This window comes from Staurois parvus, unplaced genomic scaffold (assembly GCF_062004578.1).
Source record: "Staurois parvus isolate SC_StPar_1 unplaced genomic scaffold, SC_StPar_1.0 ptg001747l, whole genome shotgun sequence".
Taxonomy (NCBI): Eukaryota; Metazoa; Chordata; class Amphibia; order Anura; family Ranidae; genus Staurois; species Staurois parvus.
In genome coordinates this window covers 141,201-162,435 of record NW_028319543.1, presented here as the reverse complement: position 1 = coordinate 162,435, position 21,235 = coordinate 141,201, and the positions used below count along the sequence as shown (strand labels likewise).

The 21,235-nt window shown below is 46.9% G+C and overlaps 1 protein-coding gene across 1 annotated transcript in view; it reads right to left on the bottom strand.

Annotated features, from left to right (window-relative positions):
• Window positions 1-1,693: 1,693 nt before the first annotated feature.
• Window positions 1,694-21,235, bottom strand: part of LOC149434522 (solute carrier family 2, facilitated glucose transporter member 3-like) — a 28,044-nt gene continuing 8,502 nt past the window's right edge. Inside the window, exons 3-10 of the mRNA XM_089663683.1 lie at window positions 16,916-17,076; window positions 13,627-13,867; window positions 12,236-12,398; window positions 8,929-9,116; window positions 7,508-7,612; window positions 6,221-6,322; window positions 3,585-3,788; window positions 1,694-3,345 (exon numbers count right to left, since the gene is read on the bottom strand). Of these exons, the coding sequence (XP_089519809.1) occupies window positions 3,136-3,345; window positions 3,585-3,788; window positions 6,221-6,322; window positions 7,508-7,612; window positions 8,929-9,116; window positions 12,236-12,398; window positions 13,627-13,867; window positions 16,916-17,076 (1,374 nt within the window). The 3' untranslated portion in view covers window positions 1,694-3,135. The remainder of the gene's footprint in view (window positions 3,346-3,584; window positions 3,789-6,220; window positions 6,323-7,507; window positions 7,613-8,928; window positions 9,117-12,235; window positions 12,399-13,626; window positions 13,868-16,915; window positions 17,077-21,235) is intronic.

The following is a 21,235-nucleotide window of genomic DNA, read 5'->3' as shown; positions in this document are numbered from 1 at the left end:
CTGGAAAGGGTTACAAAAGCATCTCCAAAAGCCTTGATGTTCATGTGTCCACGGTAAGACAGACTGTCTACAAATGGAGAAAGTTTAGCACTGTTGCTACTCTCCCTAGGCGTGGTCGTCCTGTAAAAATGACTGTAATAGCACAGAGCAGAATGCTGCATGAGGTAAAGAAGAATCCCAGAGTGTCAGCTAAAGACCTACAGAAATTTCTGGCACATGCTAACATTTTTGTTGACACATCTACAAGAAGGAAAACATTAAACAAGAATGGAGTACATGGGAGGACACCACGGAGGAAGCCATTGCTGTCCAAAAAGAATATTGCAGCACGTTTGAAGTTTGCAAAAGAGCACCTGGATGTTCCACAGCACTACTGGCAAAATATACTGAGGACAGATGAAACCAAGATTGAGTTGTTTGGGAAGAACACACAACACTATGTGTGGAGAAAAAAAGGCACAGCACACCAACATCAAAACCTCATCCCCACTGTGAAACATGGCGGAGGGAGCATCATAGTTTGGGGCTGCTTTGCTGCCTCAGGGTCTGGATGGATTGTTGTCATTGATGGGAAAATGAATTCCAGAGTTTATCAAGACATTTTGCAGGAAAACGTACGACCATCTGTCCGCCAACTGAAGCTCCACAGAGGATGGGTGATGCAACAGGACAATGACCCAAAGCATACAAGTAATTCAACAAAACAATGGCTGCAACAGCACAGAATACGCCTTCTGGAGTGGCCCAGTCAGAGTCCTGACCTCAACCCGATTGAAATGCTGTGGCATGACCTTAAGAGAGCGATTCACACCAGACATCCCAAGAATATTGCTACACTGAAACAGTTTTGTGAAGAGGAGTGGTCCAAAATTACTCCAGATCGTTGTGCAAGTCTGATCTGCAACTACAGGAAATGTTTGGTTGAGGTTATTGCTGCCAAAGGAGGGTCAACCAGTTATTAAGTCCAAAGGTTCACATACTTTTTCCTCCCTGCATTGTGAATGTTTACATGTTATGTGCAATTAAACCATGGCAACATCTAATGTTTGTGTAGTATTATGTTCAGCAGACTGTGTTCTTCTATTGTTGTGACTTAGATGACGTTCAGAGCACATTTTATGCCCAATTCATGCAAAACTCCACGTAATCCCAAGGGGTTCACATACTTTTTCTTGCAACTGTAAATGACATTTTTTGTGCTGCGCTCTGGGGGCAAAATGATTTCAAAAAGAGTAAAAAAAAAAAACAACCTTAAATAAAACCGACAATGCCGTTTTAGTGCTGCTCTCTGGGGCCTAAATATTTTAAAAGGGTTGGAGGCGGACCTGGGCAAGGTTTGGTGGGGCAACTGGTGGAGAGTAAGGTTTTTGCCTGGCTGGTAAGTCTAGACTTGAAATTTTAAGCCCTGGCGTAGGACACGTGCCAAACGTAAGGCTGAATTCGGCCCACCAAGACGTTTCATGTGGCCCTCGAACTTTTCCTGCAGCTGCAGCACCCCTCCTCCTTGCTTCCCCCACCTTTTCTCAGCAAAGAAGACAGAACTTCTCTGCTAGATTCTGCGCTTCTCCGTGCATCCACGGAGACCCCCCCCCCCCCCCATCCCAGCAGTCAGCAGCAGAAAGGAGGACAGAACTCCTCCTACTGTTCCTGCACCCCTCTGTGCATCTGACACCCCCCCCCCTTGTCCCCCCTTTCCCTGGTCTCAGCATTCAGCAGAATCCAGCCCTCCTCTGCTCTTCCTCCAGACCCTGCAGTTTCTGCTTCCCAGCTTTGCCCCCCAGCTTCCTCCGACCACAAGGTGGGGTGCACTGTGAGCTAAGGGAGGGTGGGGAGCTCTTGATTTCAGATGATGTGGAGGCTCCTGACATCTGATGTAAAGGGGGGGGGTGGGGAGGGTGCTCTGGACATCTAGTCTTACAGATAAAACCAGCTCTTTAAGGGCAACAATAATGCTGAAGCGGCCCACAATGAAATTGAGTTTGACACCCCTGGTGTGAGGGTATGGGTTACTTCATCTGTCATGCCATCAATGTCTCACTGTATAAACCCATAGCATCATGAAGTCATGCAAACTTCTCATAAACAGTGATGGAGCACTTGTCCAAACGTACCATACCACCAGTCAGGGGCGTATTTACCACAAGGCAAACAAGGCACTTTCCTAGGGCGGCATTTTTCAGGGGGGCAGCACCTCCCCCCAGAAGAAGGGATGAAATAAGGGGCACGTGCTCCACGGGAACCAGGTGGGATCTAAGGTTGCGGTCTGCTTGATGGTGTATGTAGAGCCTGAATCTCCTTCCCGGGGATGTCCGGAGATGAAGATGAATGTCTTTCTCTCTATTGCCGGGGGAGGGGTAGTGTAAGGCTCTCCCAGGTAGGTGGCAGGGGTTCCTTCCATGGGAGGGGTTGGGTGGTGGAGGAGTTGTTGGTCGGTGTCCGTGGGGGCAGACAATTTTTGTGTTGCCTAGGGCAGCACAAAATCTAAATACACCAATGCCACCAGTATGGACAGTCTTTTGACCCACATTCTTTTATCGTAGCATGTTGTTGCACCACAATGTCCAGTAGCCCTCCAGTGGGTTTAATTTGTTATACCTCTCTGACCTAATAAAGCATGTTTGATTGGAACTATAATATGTTGACTCATGACTATGATTCGTTTTTGTAGGCTACTTAAGAAAACATCTAAATTTGAGAAAACCGTAGCCTTGGCTAGGCCTGTTACTGGACTGATTACACCCCTAACTTTGCCTGGTATCAAAGTCCCACCTATTATGCCACACAGTCTAGGAGTGGTGAGGAAACCAGCTACTGTCAAGCACAAGAGAGGTTCTTTCAAAGGCTTGGTTTGTGTTATCCAAAGTTCAAAAAAGTTTAAATATGTGAAACTGTTTATAAAAGTTCTCAGGGTTTTGGTCCACCATCTTCCCAAGCCATTCCTAATCACAGTTCTTTTATCCAAATACATCAGAAAGTTGCTTCATAATGAAAGAAAAGCTGACAATAACATTTGAGAATCCAGCTTTGTGTGCTCATTGAAACTTGCTGCTAATCTCTGATGCTCCAGCTGTCCCCAGGGTAAGGTCCTCTCTGTTGTGTACAGTATAGTTTTTGTGCACGTCCATCACTTCTCCCCTACCCCATCTGTCCTGGAGGCACTTTCACTCCAGTCAACTCCACACTGTTACGCCGGCTGCCATGACCCAGGCCCTTAGACTTTTGGAAACTCTTGGCAATGTCCTCGAATGTCCGTCCTCGAGTTTCGGGAACTTTGAAGAACGTGAAGATGAAGAACAATATCAGAAGTATCGCAAAGATGAGGAAGACGTATGGACCACATCCTCTCTTTTTGTGAAAAAGTGCAGAATAATAGAATAAAACAAAAACAGAAAAAAAAGAAAACAATGATTAACATAGTGTGTAATGAAATGAGCTGTTATAACTGATCTAAAGTAAATAACACGATGTTGAGATGTGGACCTCCACAACTCAAGAAAGAGGCATGACCCTAGCAAATATAGCTGACTACGATAATTAGCATGCTTCCCCTCAAACCGATTCATGCATAATCCCGTTTCACTTACCTCTGCATAGGGGAATAACATCCCAACAAGGAAGTTGGCTGTCCAGTTTGAGCAGCCGGATACGGCCATAGCTGCTGGACGTGGTCCTTGGCTGAAAAGCTCAGCCACGATGAACCAAGGGATAGGTCCTGGGCCGATCTCAAAGAAAGCCACAAACAGGTAGATGGACACAATGCTCACATAACTCCATCCGATGGCCTGTTCCTAAAGAGAACCATAAACCGAGATAAGGGTTAGACACAAAAAAGTGGAAACGTGGTCAGAAGTATTCAGGGTTCAGACTAGAAGAAATGTACCACTACTCTCCGAAGGGCTGCTTGATTTGATTTGGGTCCCCCTATGCTCTGCATGGCCAGGCAACATGCATTTCCCACACTTTGCACACTGGAGTCAAAGAACAGTCCTTGAGCTTGGTTTTGTAATTTGTTTAAGGAGTTAAGAACTTGGATGGGGTCTAGGGGTAGGATGCCCGAGGATCTGCAGAACCTCAGGACAAATTCCTTAGCAACTATGTACAAAAAATATGGATAGCAACAGTTTCTGTCCTTGAAAAGCTCCAAAGACTCTTCCGCGTGTACCTCCTACCACCCTGGATTATTATTACTCTTCAGACAGCTGCACTGAGGGTATTCTCTGGGGAAGGGGGCCCAAGAAGCTGCCAATTTAGTACAAGCAGTCCCAGATGAGGAGCTACTGGGTCTTGCACCTTAATGCCCTCTCCCCTTATCCGGACCAGGGAGTGTAAGAGAACTTACACTGTCCTTTTTTGTCAGCTTAGTGGGTAGGTGTCTGCCTTCAGGCCTTGACTGCTGCTCAGGATGTCCTACCCAGTAGAGAGTGTCACAGTAGAGATCTTCTTTTCCTGCAATGGTCTGTAGGTAGGCCCCATCCTCTGGTCCCCTCCCAGGCTCCACATTCCAGCCTTCCTCAATCTATTCCATCTCCCCCCAGTTTCTGCAACATTTGAGGGTTGCCCTAGTCACCATACACAGCCTCCTGTTGGGGGATTGGTAAGGGTCCCTCAAACATGCAGATCCGGGCCTCCTCCCCTCCTCCAGAAAGCTCTCAGGTTTCTGGAGAGGTGGGAGGGCTCCAGAAGCCCTGACCTGTTAGAGCCTCCCAGCCTGTCCTGAGGTAACCAGTGGTGTATGTACGTTTTGTGCAGCCCTAGAAACATGGCGTTAGATATTGAGAATCAGAAGAATTGCTAACCTTAATGCTCACTAACCATTACCCTGTCTATCATAGGGTCACCATGTCACCACTGCATTTTGATCACATGGCTTTGTTCAGGGCTGCTGTTAGAAACCACGGGGGCTCCATACAGCCAACCTGAGGGCCCCCCCCACCAAAACAAAAAAAACAGTTTACTATGCTTCAGTTATGAATGAACACAGTGATTGGTACCGATTACTCATTGTGTTCATTCAGGAAAAGAGGGACCTGGTAAATGTGACATATATACAAGACCCTTTCTCCACCCTCCGTCCTGAAGGATCCTATAGAGTGCTTGCAGTTGGTGGTGGGTAAGCCGGCAGCACTGCAGGGGAAGGGACACACAGGGGAGCCTGAGCAGTAGGGGGACACATTTGGTGCACAGGGACAGGGATCAGCACGACGGGGGGGGGGGGGGAGGAACAATTACTGGAACCGATCCCCTGTACGGCTCTCTCTGCAGCCAGCAAGAGGGGGAGGAGAAGAAGCCAGCTTTCAGAGAGGGATGGAGGACACTGAGTGGAGGTCAGTGGAGGGATTTGCAGAGAGGGATGGAGGACACTGAGTGGAGGCCAGTGGAGGGATTGGCAGAGAGGGATGGAGGACACTGAGTGGAGGTCAGTGGAGGGATTGGCAGAGAGGGATAAAGGACACTGAGTGGAGGTCAGTGGAGGGATTGGCAGAGAGTGATGGAGGACACTGAGTGGAGGTCAGTGAAGGGATTGGCAGAGAGGGATGGAGGACAATGAGTGGAGGTCAGTGGAGGGATTGGCAGAGAGTGATGGAGGACACTGAGTGGAGGTCAGTGGAGGGATTGGCAGAGAGGGATGGAGGACACTGAGTGGAGGTCAGTGGAGGGATTGGCAGAGAGGGATGGAGAACAATGAGTGGAGGTCAGTGGAGGGGTTGGCAGAGAGTGATGGAGGACACTGAGTGGAGGTCAGTGGAGGGATAGGCAGAGAGGGATGGAGGACACTGAGTGGAGGTCAGTGGAGGGATTGGCAGAGAGGGATGGAGGACACTGAGAGGAAGCCAGTGGAGTGATTGGCAGAGAGGGATGGAGGACACTGAGTGGAGGCCAGTGGAGGGATTGGCAGAGAGGGATGGAGGACACTGAGTGGAGGCCAGTGGAGGGATTGGCAGAGAGGGATGGAGGACACTGAGTGGAGGCCAGTGGAGTGATTGGCAGAGAGGGATGGAGGACACTGAGTGGAGGCCAGTGGAGGGATTGGCAGAGAGGGATGGAGGACACTGAGTGGAGGCCAGTGGAGGGATTGGCAGAGATGGATGGCAGATATGGAACGGTTAGTAAGTTGGATGAGTCTGGCAGGTGACGATAAGGTGAAAATGGAAAAGAGTAAAAGATGAAGCAGAATAAATAAGATAATTCCACTAAGAAACATAAAATATCCAGTTCTTACTGTAAGCTTAAGAGCAATTGTCAATATGATAGCAAATACGGCCATTCCACCGAGGCCGGTGAGGTGTAGCGTGCGCCGTCCAGCCCGGTCTACAACCAACAGCTGTAAGAGACAGAAATCAAGAGAATTCATTTGGTTAATCATTTCCTGGGAATTCACCTATTCACAATAAAATAGAGAAACAGTTTTTTGTTTTTGGACTCTTTGACTTTTTCTTGGGTTTTTTGGGACTCTATGACTTACAGTGCTGCTTCATTTACACACTAGCTGTTTATTGCTTTCTATGTCCCTAATAAGGAGATTCACCCTAATTTTCCTGATGACCCTTGTCACCTGGACAGTAAGTAAGAGGACGCTCAAAATGTTAAAGTTGTCACCATGGCAGGAAGTGGAAATCATCTATCTAAGACAACTGTCCTGGTAAAAACGTTTCTCACTTTAGGGAAATTTCCCTTCCCTTCCTCTTGGGCCCCAACAATAGAAAGGAAAAGGGAAATCTGTACCACGGGACCCAGGTGCAGTCTGGGCATTTGAAAGCCTCACTCTTCTGTACCCTTTTTTTTTCTCGGACGCTGCCCTGGAACGAAAAAAGCTCAGAAAGTTTCTTATTGGTCAGCGTGGTCATGAGTCGGTGCTGACCAATGCCCATTCACCATTGCTAGCATTATGATGCTAAGTAGCCTATGGGTTGTGAATTGTATTTGTTAGTAGCCCCGACTGCCACCCTGGTTGGTATGTGGCAGGAGATAATCATCAAAGAAGCCAAGTGCAGCAGGATCCGGGGTGTGGTGAGTTAGTTCACCTCTTAATTTTTTGTGAAAAAAGTGAAGGAACCCTTTAACCTTGCGACCAAATGGTAATACTTATGGCGCCGCTCGTAAGCAGGAGAGGAGCATCTCCCTCAAATCCTCAAGAAAGCGGGGTGCTGGCATCCATATACTAATCCAGAGAGTAAGCCTTGTATGTATGAAGAGGAACTCATGAGTAAGCCCCTGGTGGGTGGGGCAAAATGCATCAGTGGGCGTGGTTTAGCAGAGATATGTAGGCTGAGCCTAATTCTTTATTTGCACAGGCTGGATGGGAGAGCAGCGATCCCCTTCATCCATACAAGACTAACCCATTGACCTTCTTCATCCAAGACTAGAAAAAATGGCTTTAATGTCAACGGAGAGAGTATAATAGGCTAGAACTATGGAAGAGGCCAGAACTGTCCTTGAGCTGTAGTGCTACCGAGGAAAAAAACATTTTACCATAGCAGACAGCCTATGTCGTGTGTTACATACTCACCGATACAACTGTAAACACCACATTCACAATACCAGCGCCGATGGTAGCGGCGATTGGATTGGGGACTTTGGCACGCTCGAAAATGCTGGTAGAGTAATAGAAGACCTGCAAGGAGAAGATGACACATTCAGTTCAATAGGAAAGGGCAAGAGGAGAAATATAAAGGTGAGCAGTAGAATAGCAACCTATCAAACGCTGCAACTAGCGCAGTTCTATGGAACATAATCAAGGTCTATTTTTGTTTTAGTGCATGTGAGCCTCCCCTGAGTTTCCTCCGCACTCCAGTAGAAGGTATCGTTTTTATTCTGTTTATTTAGGAAAGTGCAATCTTCAGTAGTAGGAGAGAAAGGAAGAGCTGAGGAACATTGGTCCACCAGTTCCTGTCCAGAAAGGAAGAGCTGAGGACCGTTGGTCCACCAGTACCTGTCCAGAAAGGAAGAGCTGAGGACCGTTGGTCCACCAGTACCTGTCCAGACAGGAAGAGCTGAGGACCGTTGGTCCACCAGTACCTGTCCAGAAAGGAAGAGCTGAGGACCGTTGGTCCACCAGTACCTGTCCAGAAAGGACGAGCTGAGGAACGTTTGTACACCATTACCTGTCCAGAAAGGAAGAGCTGAGGACCGTTGGTCCACCAGTACCTGTCCAGAAATGAAGAGCTGAGGAACATTTGTCCACCAGTACCTGTCCAGAAAGGAACATCTGAAGAACATTTTTCCACCAGTACCTGTCCAGAAAGGAAGAGCTGAGGAACGTTGGTCCACCTGTTCCTGTCCAGAAAGAAAGAGCCGAGGACCATTGGTTCACCAGTACCTGTCCAGAAAGGAAGAGCTGAGGACTGTTGGTACACCAGTACCTGTCCAGAAAGGAAGAGCTTTGGAACGTTGGTCCACCAGTTCCTGTCCAGAAAGGAAGAGCTGAGGGCCATTGGTTCACCAGTACCTGTCCAGAAAGGAAGAACTGAGGAACGTTGGTCCCCCTGTCCAGTACCAGAGCCGTCTTTAACACGGGGCAGCTGCCCAGGTCTCAGTCATTGTTGGGGGGCCCAAAGCAGCTGACCCATGCTGCCTGCAAATAGTTTTCCTGGCTTTTGCCTGTCAGTGTGCACACTTCACAATGTGCGGACACAACACATGCAGTCTCCCCCCCCCCCCGGGAGTCTACAGCATCCTGCCCAATCAGCAGTGGCCCAATGATAGATGGACAGCTCAAAGGCCCCCATAAAACTCCCCACTATGGAAGGTCCAGTTGATTGTATCTGCCCGCAGGTCAAATATTACCAGTCTTCCCCTTACTGCAGCCCTAAACAGTTACCCCGCTCTGATCTGCCCCATCTCCCGTTTTAGCTTGACCAGCCTGCATAGTAAGAGGTAGCTGGAGGAAACGGAGAAAAGGCTCAGAAGATAGACAGGGAGGTTACGCACTGCATTGATCCCGGACAGTTGCTGCGACAGCTGAAGAATGATGGCGATAAAGATGGGCTGGCGATACTGCCTGGAGCGGAATAATTCAATGAAGGACACGGGTTTCTCCTGCGCCATGCGTTCTCCTTCCTCCTTCATTTCTGCCATTTCACCGGACACATCGTGGGATTGTCGAAGGTTCTGTAAGACTAAAACCAAATATTGTGTAAAAAAAGCCGGAGAGTCAACTGGGCTCACAAATAACACAAGGCAGTGGCGGTTTGCGATGGGCTAATCTGGCTAATAGGCCTAGGGCTTTAACCCTCCGGGGGCAACCACTTTTTCCGTAGACTGTTTGTGGTCCGTTACGTAATTCACAAGAGGGAAACGAAAGAAGTCTCACTGATATTTTTAATAAGTCCTTCCCTCCCACCCCTCTTCCTTCTTGTCCAACAACGTAGCTCCCCACATGGAAGAAAAATATATTTGAAATATATTCAAAAATATTATTCCCAAATAAATTGATATATTTGAAATACTACAATTTTGGCCGTATTCAATATATCTCAATACACACACACATATATATATATATATATATATATATATATATATACACACTGCATGTTGAAATGCGTTTTTTATATATTACAAACTATATGAAAAATATTTATTAAAAATATATATTTTTTAAATATATTCTTCAGATTTTTTTTAACATATAAAAAAAGTCATTTTTAACATATATTTTTACATATATTTGTAAATGCATTCCAAAAATGTAGATTTGTGTTTTTTAAAGACATACAGTATATTTCAAATATATTTTTCTTCCATGTGGGAAGTTATTTTGTAAATTCCACTCAATAAAATGCTTGGGTGAAATTTTCTTGGAGAAAAAAACAAATTTTTTTTTTTCATTTGTTGAAGTTTTTTTTTTTTTCCGGTGTATTTAAGGCAGTATCATAATTCTTCATTTAGGATGTGTTGACGCTGTAATGCACGGCCAGTCCCTCTCAGTCCTGATATCACCGTTGCAGGCTCCCCTTTCTATCCTGAGAGGACCCCACCACTGGACAACCAATATATATTTATTTATTTATGGAAATATATTGAAAACGGCTAAAATTGTAGTATTTCAAATATATGTCAATATATTTTGGGAAGAATATTTTTAAAATATATTTCAAATATGTTTTTCTTCCATGTGGGTAGCAAGGAGTTGGCTGCTTTGACAAACAGCACTTTTTTCCATCTCCCAAGTTCTTGCCTAAGAGAAGCATCTCATGAGGAGCTCACGGAGAGGCAGACCTGCGAGCTGAACTGCAAGTGCTTGGAGATGGAGGAAAGGGCTATTATTAAAAGCTGCCATCTCCTTGCTAGCTGCGTGGTTGGACAGGAGGGAAGAGGGGTACCCGTTTCCAGTTTGTAGCTAGCCTTAGTCGTCCCATAGGAAGACAGGACAAAGTACTACATGGAGCAGGACACAATAATAAAAATGGAAGGGAGAATTCTTTAAAGCTCAGGCCTCGCAAATAGTTAAATAGACAGTTGAAATATACAGTATATACGCTCAACGGCCACTTTATTTGGTACCCCTCTGGTAACACAAATTGCTAATCAGCCAATCATATGGCAGCAGCTAAACGCATTTAGGCATCTAAACGTGGTGAAGACGACTTGCTGAAGTTCAAAACGAGCATCAGAATGGGGAATAAAAGGAGATTTAAGTGACTTTGAACCTGACATGGTTGTTGGTGCCAGACAAGCTGGTCTGAGTATTTCAAAAACTGCTGATCTACTGGAATTTTCACACACAACCATCTCTAGGGTTTACAGAGAATGGTCCAAAAAAGAGAAAATATCCAGTGAGTGGCAGTTGTGTGGAGGAAAATGCCTTGTTGATGTCAGAGGAGAATGGTTGCTGCAACATTCAGATGGTGGGGTCAGAATTTGGCGTAAACAACATGAAAGCATGGATCCATCAACCTTGTATCAATGGTTCAGGCTAGTGGTGGTGGTGTCATGGTGTGGTGGATCCATCCTGCCTTGTATCAACGGTTCAGGCTGGTGGTGGTGGTGTCATGGTGTGGTGGATCCATCCTGCCTTGTATCAACGGTTCAGGCTGGTGGTGGTGGTGTCATGGTGTGGTGGATCCATCCCGCCTTGTATCAATGGTTCAGGCTAGTGGTGGTGGTGTCATGGTGTGGTGGATCCATCCTGCCTTGTATCAACGGTTCAGGCTGGTGGTGGTGGTGTCATGGTGTGGTGGATCCATCCCGCCTTGTATCAATGGTTCAGGCTAGTGGTGGTGGTGTCATGGTGTGGTGGATCCATCCTGCCTTGTATCAACGGTTCAGGCTGGTGGTGGTGGTGTCATGGTGTGGTGGATCCATCCTGCCTTGTATCAACGGTTCAGGCTGGTGGTGGTGGTGTCATGGTGTGGTGGATCCATCCCGCCTTGTATCAATGGTTCAGGCTAGTGGTGGTGGTGTCATGGTGTGGTGGATCCATCCTGCCTTGTATCAACGGTTCAGGCTGGTGGTGGTGGTGTCATGGTGTGGTGGATCCATCCTGCCTTGTATCAACGGTTCAGGCTAGTGGTGGTGGTGTCATGGTGTGGTGGATCCATCCCGCCTTGTATCAATGGTTCAGGCTAGTGGTGGTGGTGTCATGGTGTGGAGGGAGATTTTCTTGGCACTAGCAAGGTGTATCTAATAAAGTGGCCGGTGAGTGTATATATACAGTATATATATATGATATATATATATATGTATACGCCAAACAGCAGAGCCAGGTTGTTGACCCGACAAAGGAAGTGGGAAGACACTTTTCCAAAGTGAGAGGAATTTGTCACTGGAACAGGTGTCCCCATTGGATGTTTTCCCCTTTATTCCTTCATGGTTAACACATGTAACATTTTGGATCTCCCAACGCTTTCTGTTGACAATGGCCACCAAGACCAGGGTGAATCTCCCCAATGGGGATCCTGGGAAAGTGAAAAAAAAAACAGAAGTTCTAACTCTTCAACACTCTATCCAAAACGAAAAAAAAAAATTGCTTAGATATAATTTTTAATATCTGAAATATTGCACTGTATGAACACTTTTTAGCAATGTAGGTGAAATTTCTCCATGAAGCCAGGGAGTTGCCAATCGGTAGATAAAGGAATGAAGAAAGTCTAGAGTGGAGATGTACTCTGGGATATATTCTGCTGGTGGATAAAGGTGAGGAGCAGTCATGATTTGGTGCCCTGACCTCATATGGGCCCCAGGACAGTGGACTCCTCAGTACCTCCTGTAATATTAATAATTGAACAATACTCACTTTTTTCAGCTCTGTCCTGTTCATGCTTGATGATCAGCAGGAAGCGGGGGCTTTCAGGGCAGAATGGCAAAAGGACACACTGGATGATCGCCAGGAGGACTGTGATACCCAACAACAGGGGCCAGAAGGTCACTGAACCCAAGATAATGTTGAGACCAAAAATCTGGAAACAGTAGCAAGGAATGAGCGTCAGTTAAACGGAATAACAAGGATATTCTGCTCCCCAGCTCTACCACCACCATTAGGGGATATTCTTACTTCAAACCCCACTCCTCCGAGATCACGATTGTGCAACCTATCCAGCACCGTACAGCCAATATCCTGAAAATGTATGCGTTCTGAGACCCATCCAACATACACACCAATGGAAAGCCTTCAATGGAAAGCCTTTATTAAGGCTGGTGTTTTTAATTATGTAGACCAGGCATTCTCAACTAGGGTTTTGTGGAACCCTTGAGTTGCTAGGGGTTCTTTGCGCTGTGGCTGATTGACCTTCCATCTGATGGTGCCTTCATAGCTCCAGGTCCATTACCACTTGGCAGAGCCAATGGCACCGATGATATTTTAGCTGACTCTAAGTGTGGCATTCTAACCAGCACTGTAGAGGATCTTATTTTCCATTGACCACAAGGAGCATTTTTCTTATGAGCCCTCCATGGACTAATCCTAGCAGGGGTTCCCAGAAACCCGAAAATTATTTCAAGGGTTCTTCTGGGGTAAAAAGTTGAGAAAGACCGATGTAGACTGAGGCAACAGAATACATAGATGAGCACTGCACTGAACTGTAGCACCAAAAAGAAACCATGAATTGATTCAGTGGTAAGGAGACGTGTGATGTGGCAACAATAAGTGGTTTGCTTTTTTGGCGCTACATGGGATACGTTTGTGCCACCATCATTAAAGTGGAGCTTCACCCTCCTCACCCGCTTTTCGTCATTTTGCTGAATGATAATAAATCCCTAATGAAAAAACTAATAAGAGTTTCAAGGTACCCCACCATGAAATTCAATTCACTTTTTTATTTGTACACAGTATTAAAAAAGGTAAAAATACAAAAACCTAACACACGTTTACTATTTGTGAAAACTGCTGTATGTTTCACCAAGCGTGGGGATACGGAACTAGAACAGGGTGCTTCCACATCTCCTATTCTGATCTTGGAGAATAACCCATGGTGACCAGATTAAAGTATTGGTGCTACCTCCATGGGTATAAATGTTGGGGTATGTTCCTGACGTTCATTAGAACTGAAGACCAGCTTGGAGTTGTTTTCAACATTACAGAACAAGCCCAGTTGAATGTGACCAACTACTGCTAGATGTACCATTACACTCCCTTTCTTTATCCAATAAAGTATACTTTGTCTGACGCAACACATTTCAAGTACTCACTTGTGCTATCAATATTCCAACCACGATGCCAAGCTGGTTGAGTGTCCCCAAAGCTCCTCGGTAAGCAGTGGGCGCCAGTTCTCCAATGTACATCGGCACTAGACCAGTGCAGAACCCAGAGAAAACTCCAATAATGAATCTTCCAATAATCAGCATCTCGATGGACCAAGCAACCTTAGAAAGTGCCATTAAGGCTCCTCCCACCAGAGCAAAAACATTGACCAGTAGCATGGCATTCCTCCTGGAAAAGGGCAAATGAGAACCCTGGTTATATATAAATATCAAACCAATTGAATAATTATAATTTACAGAAAAAGTGTAGAGTCCCCTAATACTAGAGACTTTTGAGAAGAACCCTCTAACGTTAGTGGTCAATTGAAAAGTTCCCTCTTTCATTGCTGGTCGGCTGGTAGAAGCAAACTCTTACATTGGATGCCAGTGGATAATTGGCCCCTAACATTGACGGTCAGTGTAGGTGGGAAATCAAGATCCAGCATTGCTCATTGCTCAAGGAACCCCTAGCAACCTCCAGAGCAGTGGTCTTCAAACTGATGCGGATGTGGCCCTTCACTTGCCTTTATCAAAGTCCTTGGGGCACTATCCTTTCCAGTGCCTCCAACAACGGTTCATAATTTATCCCGCCAATATATATAATGGAACACTATTCCTCCAACTGACATAAAAACTTGGGCACTATTCCTCCCATTGAAACCAATGATGGAGCACCGTCCCTTCCACTGACACCAAAGATGGAGCACTATTCCTTGCACTGTTTCCAAAGATGAGGGACAATATCTCCCACTGACATGAATGATGGGGCACTATTCCTCCTAATGACACCAACAATGAGGCACTAATTTCCCACTAATCCCAACAATGAGGCACTAATTCTCTCACTAACCCCAACAATGAGGCACTATTCTTTCTCTGACACCAACGAAGGGCCACTATTCTCCCCACTGACACCATTTTCTAATCCCACTGGTTACAGTTCAACCCCCCTAAAGCCTGAAGGGCAGTAAACTCGTCCTTTGTATACAAAGCTTAGAGACCCCTTCTCTAGAGGAACCCTGGGACTCCACAAAACCTATGCTGTGCTCCCCTGATTTCTCCCCTTGGCATTTAACATAGCTATGACAAATTAGCAACTATTAAGTAGGAAGCACGGGCAGCATCCTCAGGGCCGGATCTCCATACCTGCAACCTCTAGGCACAACATTTTTGGTACCCAAACCCAGGGCCGTCTTAATAGCATCATGAGCATCTGGGCAAAGTGATGCACTGGGGACCTCTACTTTCAATAAAATTGATTTTAAACAATAAGAAAACATTCCATAAATAAAAGACTAATCAACATAAAAGCTTACAGTATGGGAGGGGGGTGAGGCAGAAAGGCGTGGTACAAGGGGAGCCAGGAGGGCACAATACTGGGATCAGGGGGGCACAGTACAAGGGGAGTCAGGAGGGCACAATACTGGGATCAGAGGGGCACAATACAGGGGGAGTCAGGAGGGCACAATACTGGGATCAGGAGGGCACAATACAGGGGGAGTCAGGAGGGCACAATACTGGATCAGGGGGGCACAGTACAGGGGGAGTCAGGAGGGCACAATACTGGGATCAGGGGGGCACAGTACAGGGGGAGTCAGGAGGGCACAATACTGGAAGTCAGGAGGGCACAATACTAGGATCAGGAGGGCACAATACTGGGATCAGGAGGGCACAGTACAGGGGGGGTCAGGAGGGCACAATACTGGGATCAGGAGGGCACAGTACAGGGGGAGTCAGGAGGGCACAATACTGGGATTAGGGCACAGTACAAGGGGAGTCAGGAGGGCACAATACTGGGATTAGGAGGGCACAGTACAGGGGGGGTCAGGAGGGCACAATACTGGGATTAGGAGGGCACAGTACAGGGGGGGTCAGGAGGACACAATACTGGGATCAGGAGGGCACAGTACAGATTCTGGGATGCTACCCGGGCCATGCCGGGACAGCTTAGTAATAGGCGTGACTGTCCCAGCAAATCCGGGACAGCTGGCAAGTATGATGTAAAAGATTATCGGGGCCCCCCATGCACCTGGAGCCCCTGGGCAGTGCCCAGAGGTGCTCATGGATTATGACAGCCCTGCCCAAACCCTCAACCCTCTGGAAGGATCTCCTCTTTTACCTGGAGCATTTTCTATTGAGGTCCTCTGCTGACGTAGAATATTACGATAGTAGAAGATGATGGTACTTCTACCATTTCTAAACAAATATTGCGGCTAATAAATTTCCAAGTAAAAGCCAGTTCTTTCCTTTCGTTGACTATAGGCACAAGCCTACTGTGTCTAATGGTAAACCCAACCCATGAGTAAATACAGTATGTATTATACATTTCCTAACTACTATCAAGATTTCTAATTCATGAACACACCTTAATAATCACTGATCACAGCCACATATGTATCCGAAGAACTTCATGTCCTCAGACACTCAAGCACATGAGGCTGTATAATGTAATTTGTGGGCGTATTTCCATGTCCAGGATACACAGCTAACCACACGCAAGGAACCATAGCAATGGCTGGTTGTGGCTGTATGCGGGTTTATGGTGTTACTTGCCTAATCCATGCATGGGTACTGGCCTACAACCAGTGGTGTATTGAGGTTTTGTGCTGCCGTAGGCAACACAAAAATCGGAACACCCCCCCGGCAGAGAGGGAGTCTCACACCAACCAACACCATACACCACCCTGCCCCTTGGAGAGAGCCTGACAGTGACCAACACCCCTGCCCCATCCTCCCCCTCCACCCCACCCGAGAGAGCCTTCCATTAACACCCCCCCCCACCAACGGCGACAGAGAGATGTTCACAGCTTTGAACATCCCCAGGAACAACAGTTGGGCTCTGCATGCACCATCAAGCAGCCCAATGCCTCTCTCAGATCCTACCTGGTCCCCATACTGTATATGTCCCTTCTTCCAGGGGGAAGTGCTGCCCCCTAAATAATGCCACCCTAGGCAAATGCCTTGTTTACCTTGTGGTAAATACACCCCTGCCTACAACCCTGGTTGCAGATAGTCTGCATCCAGGGGAGTATAGCTTCACACATACATGGGTTTATGTACTGTAAGTAGACACATAGCGGCATTAAGCCATTCATTCCTATGGTTGGGTATACATGGCAGCTGTGTATCCGAGGTGCAGAAATATGCACAATTTATGGTATATGGCCTCATGTGAGGCCTAAAAACACGGTAGATTGTCTGCAAATTATAACCTAGAAAGAGAATGCTATATCCTTACCTGCCAAAACGGTTGGCGAAGTACCCTACGGAGAGGGAGCCCACCATCCCACCTACGGAGAATATGGCCACAGAGAGGGACCAGAGTGATGTCAGGAGGCTTTCAGAAATTGACTTGTTGTAACGATGGATGTACGTGTCATTATAGAACGACCTGATGATCTGAAAAAAGTAAATGGCAGTTGCACAGTTTAGTAAAACAAAGCAATACTTGGAGAAGCCTTTCTCAATGTTTTTACCCCGTAGGTAATCTTGAAATACATTTTGGGTCTCGGGGAACCCCAGCTAAGACCTTTGGTGGTCAGTGGCAGAAATTACCTCCTTACAGTGACCTTCCAGACAGCTAAAAAGATCAGTGGTGTCCTGATGCTGGCATTGGCCCCAGCACTTTGAGGGGACCACCAAATGAGAGGTCAATCAGCCACAGCCCAAGGGACTCCTAGCAACCTCTGGAGGAACCCTAAAGTTCTACGCAACCCTGGTTGAAAATGGCTGACCTGGAGGGTTGTATAACTGTTGAGGAAAAGAAACTACTGAGGTTCTCAAGTTGCCAACCCCGTACAATGTTAGATTTCTAATAGACGTGGATGCTTATGTTTGTCTTTGGCAGCCAACACCAGTTCTTCGCTTCGTATGAGATGGAGACAATCATTATCAGTAAATGGTTTATAGACTGGAGCAAAGAAATCTGAAACAGTGAAGCTGTTGTCCATGACATCTAGGCTCCTTCTGTCACTTTCTTTGTGAAGGGAAGATGAAACCTGTTTGTAAAGAGAATTAGATATTCCATTCAAGCATCGGATCCCCAAGCTACCACCGGCACTGGGAAATGGTTCCCGTTCCTGGCTGCTATCACAGTTCATGAGTCCCAAAAAGGATGGGGAACTATATAAAACCTCAGGAAAGTTTGGCAAGTCCTCCAACATCCTCAAAATCCAGCCTCCGTAAAGTTTGGCAAGTCCTCCAACATCCTCCTAATCCAGCCTCCGAAAATTTTGGCAAGTCCTCCAACATCCTCCTAATCCAGCCTCCGAAAAGTTTGGCAAGTTCTCCAACATCCTCCATACAGCCACTCCAACGCATTTCACTTGTCCAGGAGTTTAATCATAGGGTCCCGATAATTAAATTCCTGACTGATTAAAATGCGTTGGGTGGTCTGTATAGCAGAATGATTATGTTACAGGACTTAAAAAGTTCTTGTAAACCCTTCCATATGCCCAGTGTAGTGACTGGCCTCAGGTGATACACACAGATGAAACATCTACATAAGTTGTACCTGTTTATCTGTAACCGTCTTTCCCCTACATCCACCCAAAGCGCAACATTTACACAGGATCTCTCAGACCCGTAAAAGCAGGGGGCGGGGAGCTGAAGTTACATCAGTGAGTAGAGCTCTGAGAGCTGATTGGAGGGAAGGGACCCCCCCCTTCACACAGCACACAGGAACAGAGATAAGGCTGTCAATCTGCTGGAGGTCCCTCCCCGTCACCATTTTTATCTTGGTGTCAGGAAAACTTATCAGAAGAGACTCATGCTTATAGCAGAGGACGGAGGCAGCAGACAGAAATGGCACTTAGTGCTCTGGATTGTGACAAGTACACACTATAGAGGGATGTGCTTTGTTCAGATATCAAGTCTGAGTTTTAAAGTGGAACTACAGTGTATCTGAGCAACACGAACCAAAAACGCAATTTAATTCAATTTTATTATATGCAAAGAAATCTCCCCCATCCAGCTATGTCTTAATGCTTTATATTGCTAAGAAATCACCTAGAACCCCCCTAAAATTTCTCATTTGTGATTTGTGTGGAATTGGTTAATAACAAGAAAAACAATATAATAGTTCCTCTGCAGCCAGTAACTATAGACCCCCCAGCAACAATAGCTCTCCCCAGAAACAATAGATCTCCCAAGCAACAACAGACCCCCCAGCAACCTAAGATTCTCCCAGCAGCAATAGGCCCCCTGCAACAAAATACTTTCCAACATCAACAGACCCCCCCCCCCCCCTGCAGCATTAGATTCTCCCAGAAACAATCTGCAACAAAATACTCAGATATACACATAATGCTCAGCATATGCAATGTTAGTCATGGTCATAGTGAATTGTAGGAGACTGGGGGCGTACTGCAGGTTTGGTAGGAGACTGGGGAAATGCTAAAGGTTTGATAGGAGACTGGGGAAATGCTGCAGATTTGGTTGTAGACTGGGGGCATGCTACAGGTTTGGTTGGAGACTGGGGGCATGCAACAGGTTTGGTTGGAGACTGGGGCATGCTACAGGTTTGGTTGGAGACTGGGGACATGCTACAGGTTGGGTTGGAGACTGGGGCATGCTACAGGTTTGGTTGGAGACTGGGGCATGCTACAGGATTGGTAGGAGACTGGGGACATGCTACAGGTTGGGTTGGAGACTGGGGCATGCTACAGGTTTGGTTGGAGACTGGGGCATGCTACAGGATTGGTAGGAGACTGGGGACATGCTACAGGTTTGATTCGAGACTGGGGATATGCTACAGGTTTGGTTGGAGACTGGGGACATGCTACAGGTTTGGTTGGAGACTGGGGACATGCTACAGGTTTGGTTGGAGACTGGGGACATGCTACAGGTTTGATTCGAGACTGGGGATATGCTACAGGTTTGGTTGGAGACTGGGGACATGCTACAGGTTTGGTTGGAGACTGGGGACATGCTACAGGTTTGGTTGGAGACTGGGGACATGCTACAGGTTTGGTTGGAGACTGGGGACATGCTACAGGTTTGGTTGGAGACTGGGGATATGCTACAGGTTTGGTTGGAGACTGGGGACATGCTACAGGTTTGGTTGGAGACTGGGGACATGCTACAGGTTTGGTTGGAGACTGGGGCATGCTACAGGTTTGGTTGGAGACTGGGGACATGCTACAGGTTTGGTTGGAGACTGGGGAATTCTACAGGTTTGGTTGGAGACTGGGGACATGCTACAGGTTTAGTTGGAGATTTGGGGCATGCAAAAGGTTTGGTTGGAGATTGGGGACATGCTACAGGTTTGATAGGAGACTGTGGGCATGCTGCAGGTTTGGTTGGAGATTTGTGTCATGCTACAGGTTTGATAGGAGACTGGGGGCATGCTACAGATTTGGCAGGAGACTGGGGGCATGCTACAGATTTGGCAGGGGACTGGGAACATGCTACAGGTTTGGCAGGAGACTGGGGACATGCTACAGGTTTGGTTGGAGACTGGGGGTATGCTACAGATTTGGCAGGAGACTGGGAACATGCTACAGGTTTGGCAGGAGACTGGGGGCATGCTACAGGTTTGGCAGGAGACTGGGAACATGCTACAGATTTGGTTGGAGACTGGGGGCATGCTACAAGTTTGGTTGGAGACTGGGGACATGCTACAGATTTGGTTGGAGACTGGGGGCATTCTACAGGTTTGGTTGGAAAATGGAGACCTGAGTCAGAGACTGGGGACACTACATGAGGCTAGTAGAGATCACTGGTATAAAATCCCTTTTACAAATCAATGTTCCCACTATAGACTCCTAGGGACCGAGGGCCACCCAACAACTACCAAAGGGCCACATGTCTCCTTTGGGCTGTCGGTTGGGCCCTGGGGTATTAACAACTTTACATTTGTAGACCAAATTCCAGCGTTCTACGCCATTTTTTTTCTTTTTTACTAAAAACGTCAGAAATGATGAAGCTTTGTTTCCCTTTTAGCAAACAGGAATGTTGCTGTAACTCAGGGAATGTCAGAGTCTCGGATGGGATACAGAAGGGAAATGTTCGGGAACATGCTGCAGCACGTCCACCTGTGGTATGTATGGCTCAGCACGTAGATAGGGGCCCATCAGTCAGTGTGGATCTATAGTACGGAGGTTTTCTTATTTCTTCCAACGCGCAGCAAGTCATAGACGCCAAATGTGCCTTCATTCCAGGACAAGTCTGGGGGGATTCAATTCCGACCCCACGAGCGATGGGGTTTATTTTTGCCAGCTCATATCTCTTGGGGGCTCCCCTCCACCCCCCTATAGTAGTTTAGGATCGTTCCTTGCACCCTTCTATAAAGGATGGTATAAAGAAGCTATATAGGCTCATTGGATGCTAACTGCCCCTATAAGGGGTACAATCCCATATCCCCAAGTAGGTCCGGGACAAGGAGTGGGCAGGAGGGGCAGCTGCCATGTGAGGAAGGGGGGGAATCATGAGGAGATGGGGGAGGGGATTTATGCTAGAGGGGGAATTTGGGGGGTGGCAGGGGGTTAAATTTGGGGAGTGGTGATTTGGGGGAATTTGTGCTGAGAGGGGGGATGGCGGAAGAGCATTTGCGCTAGGC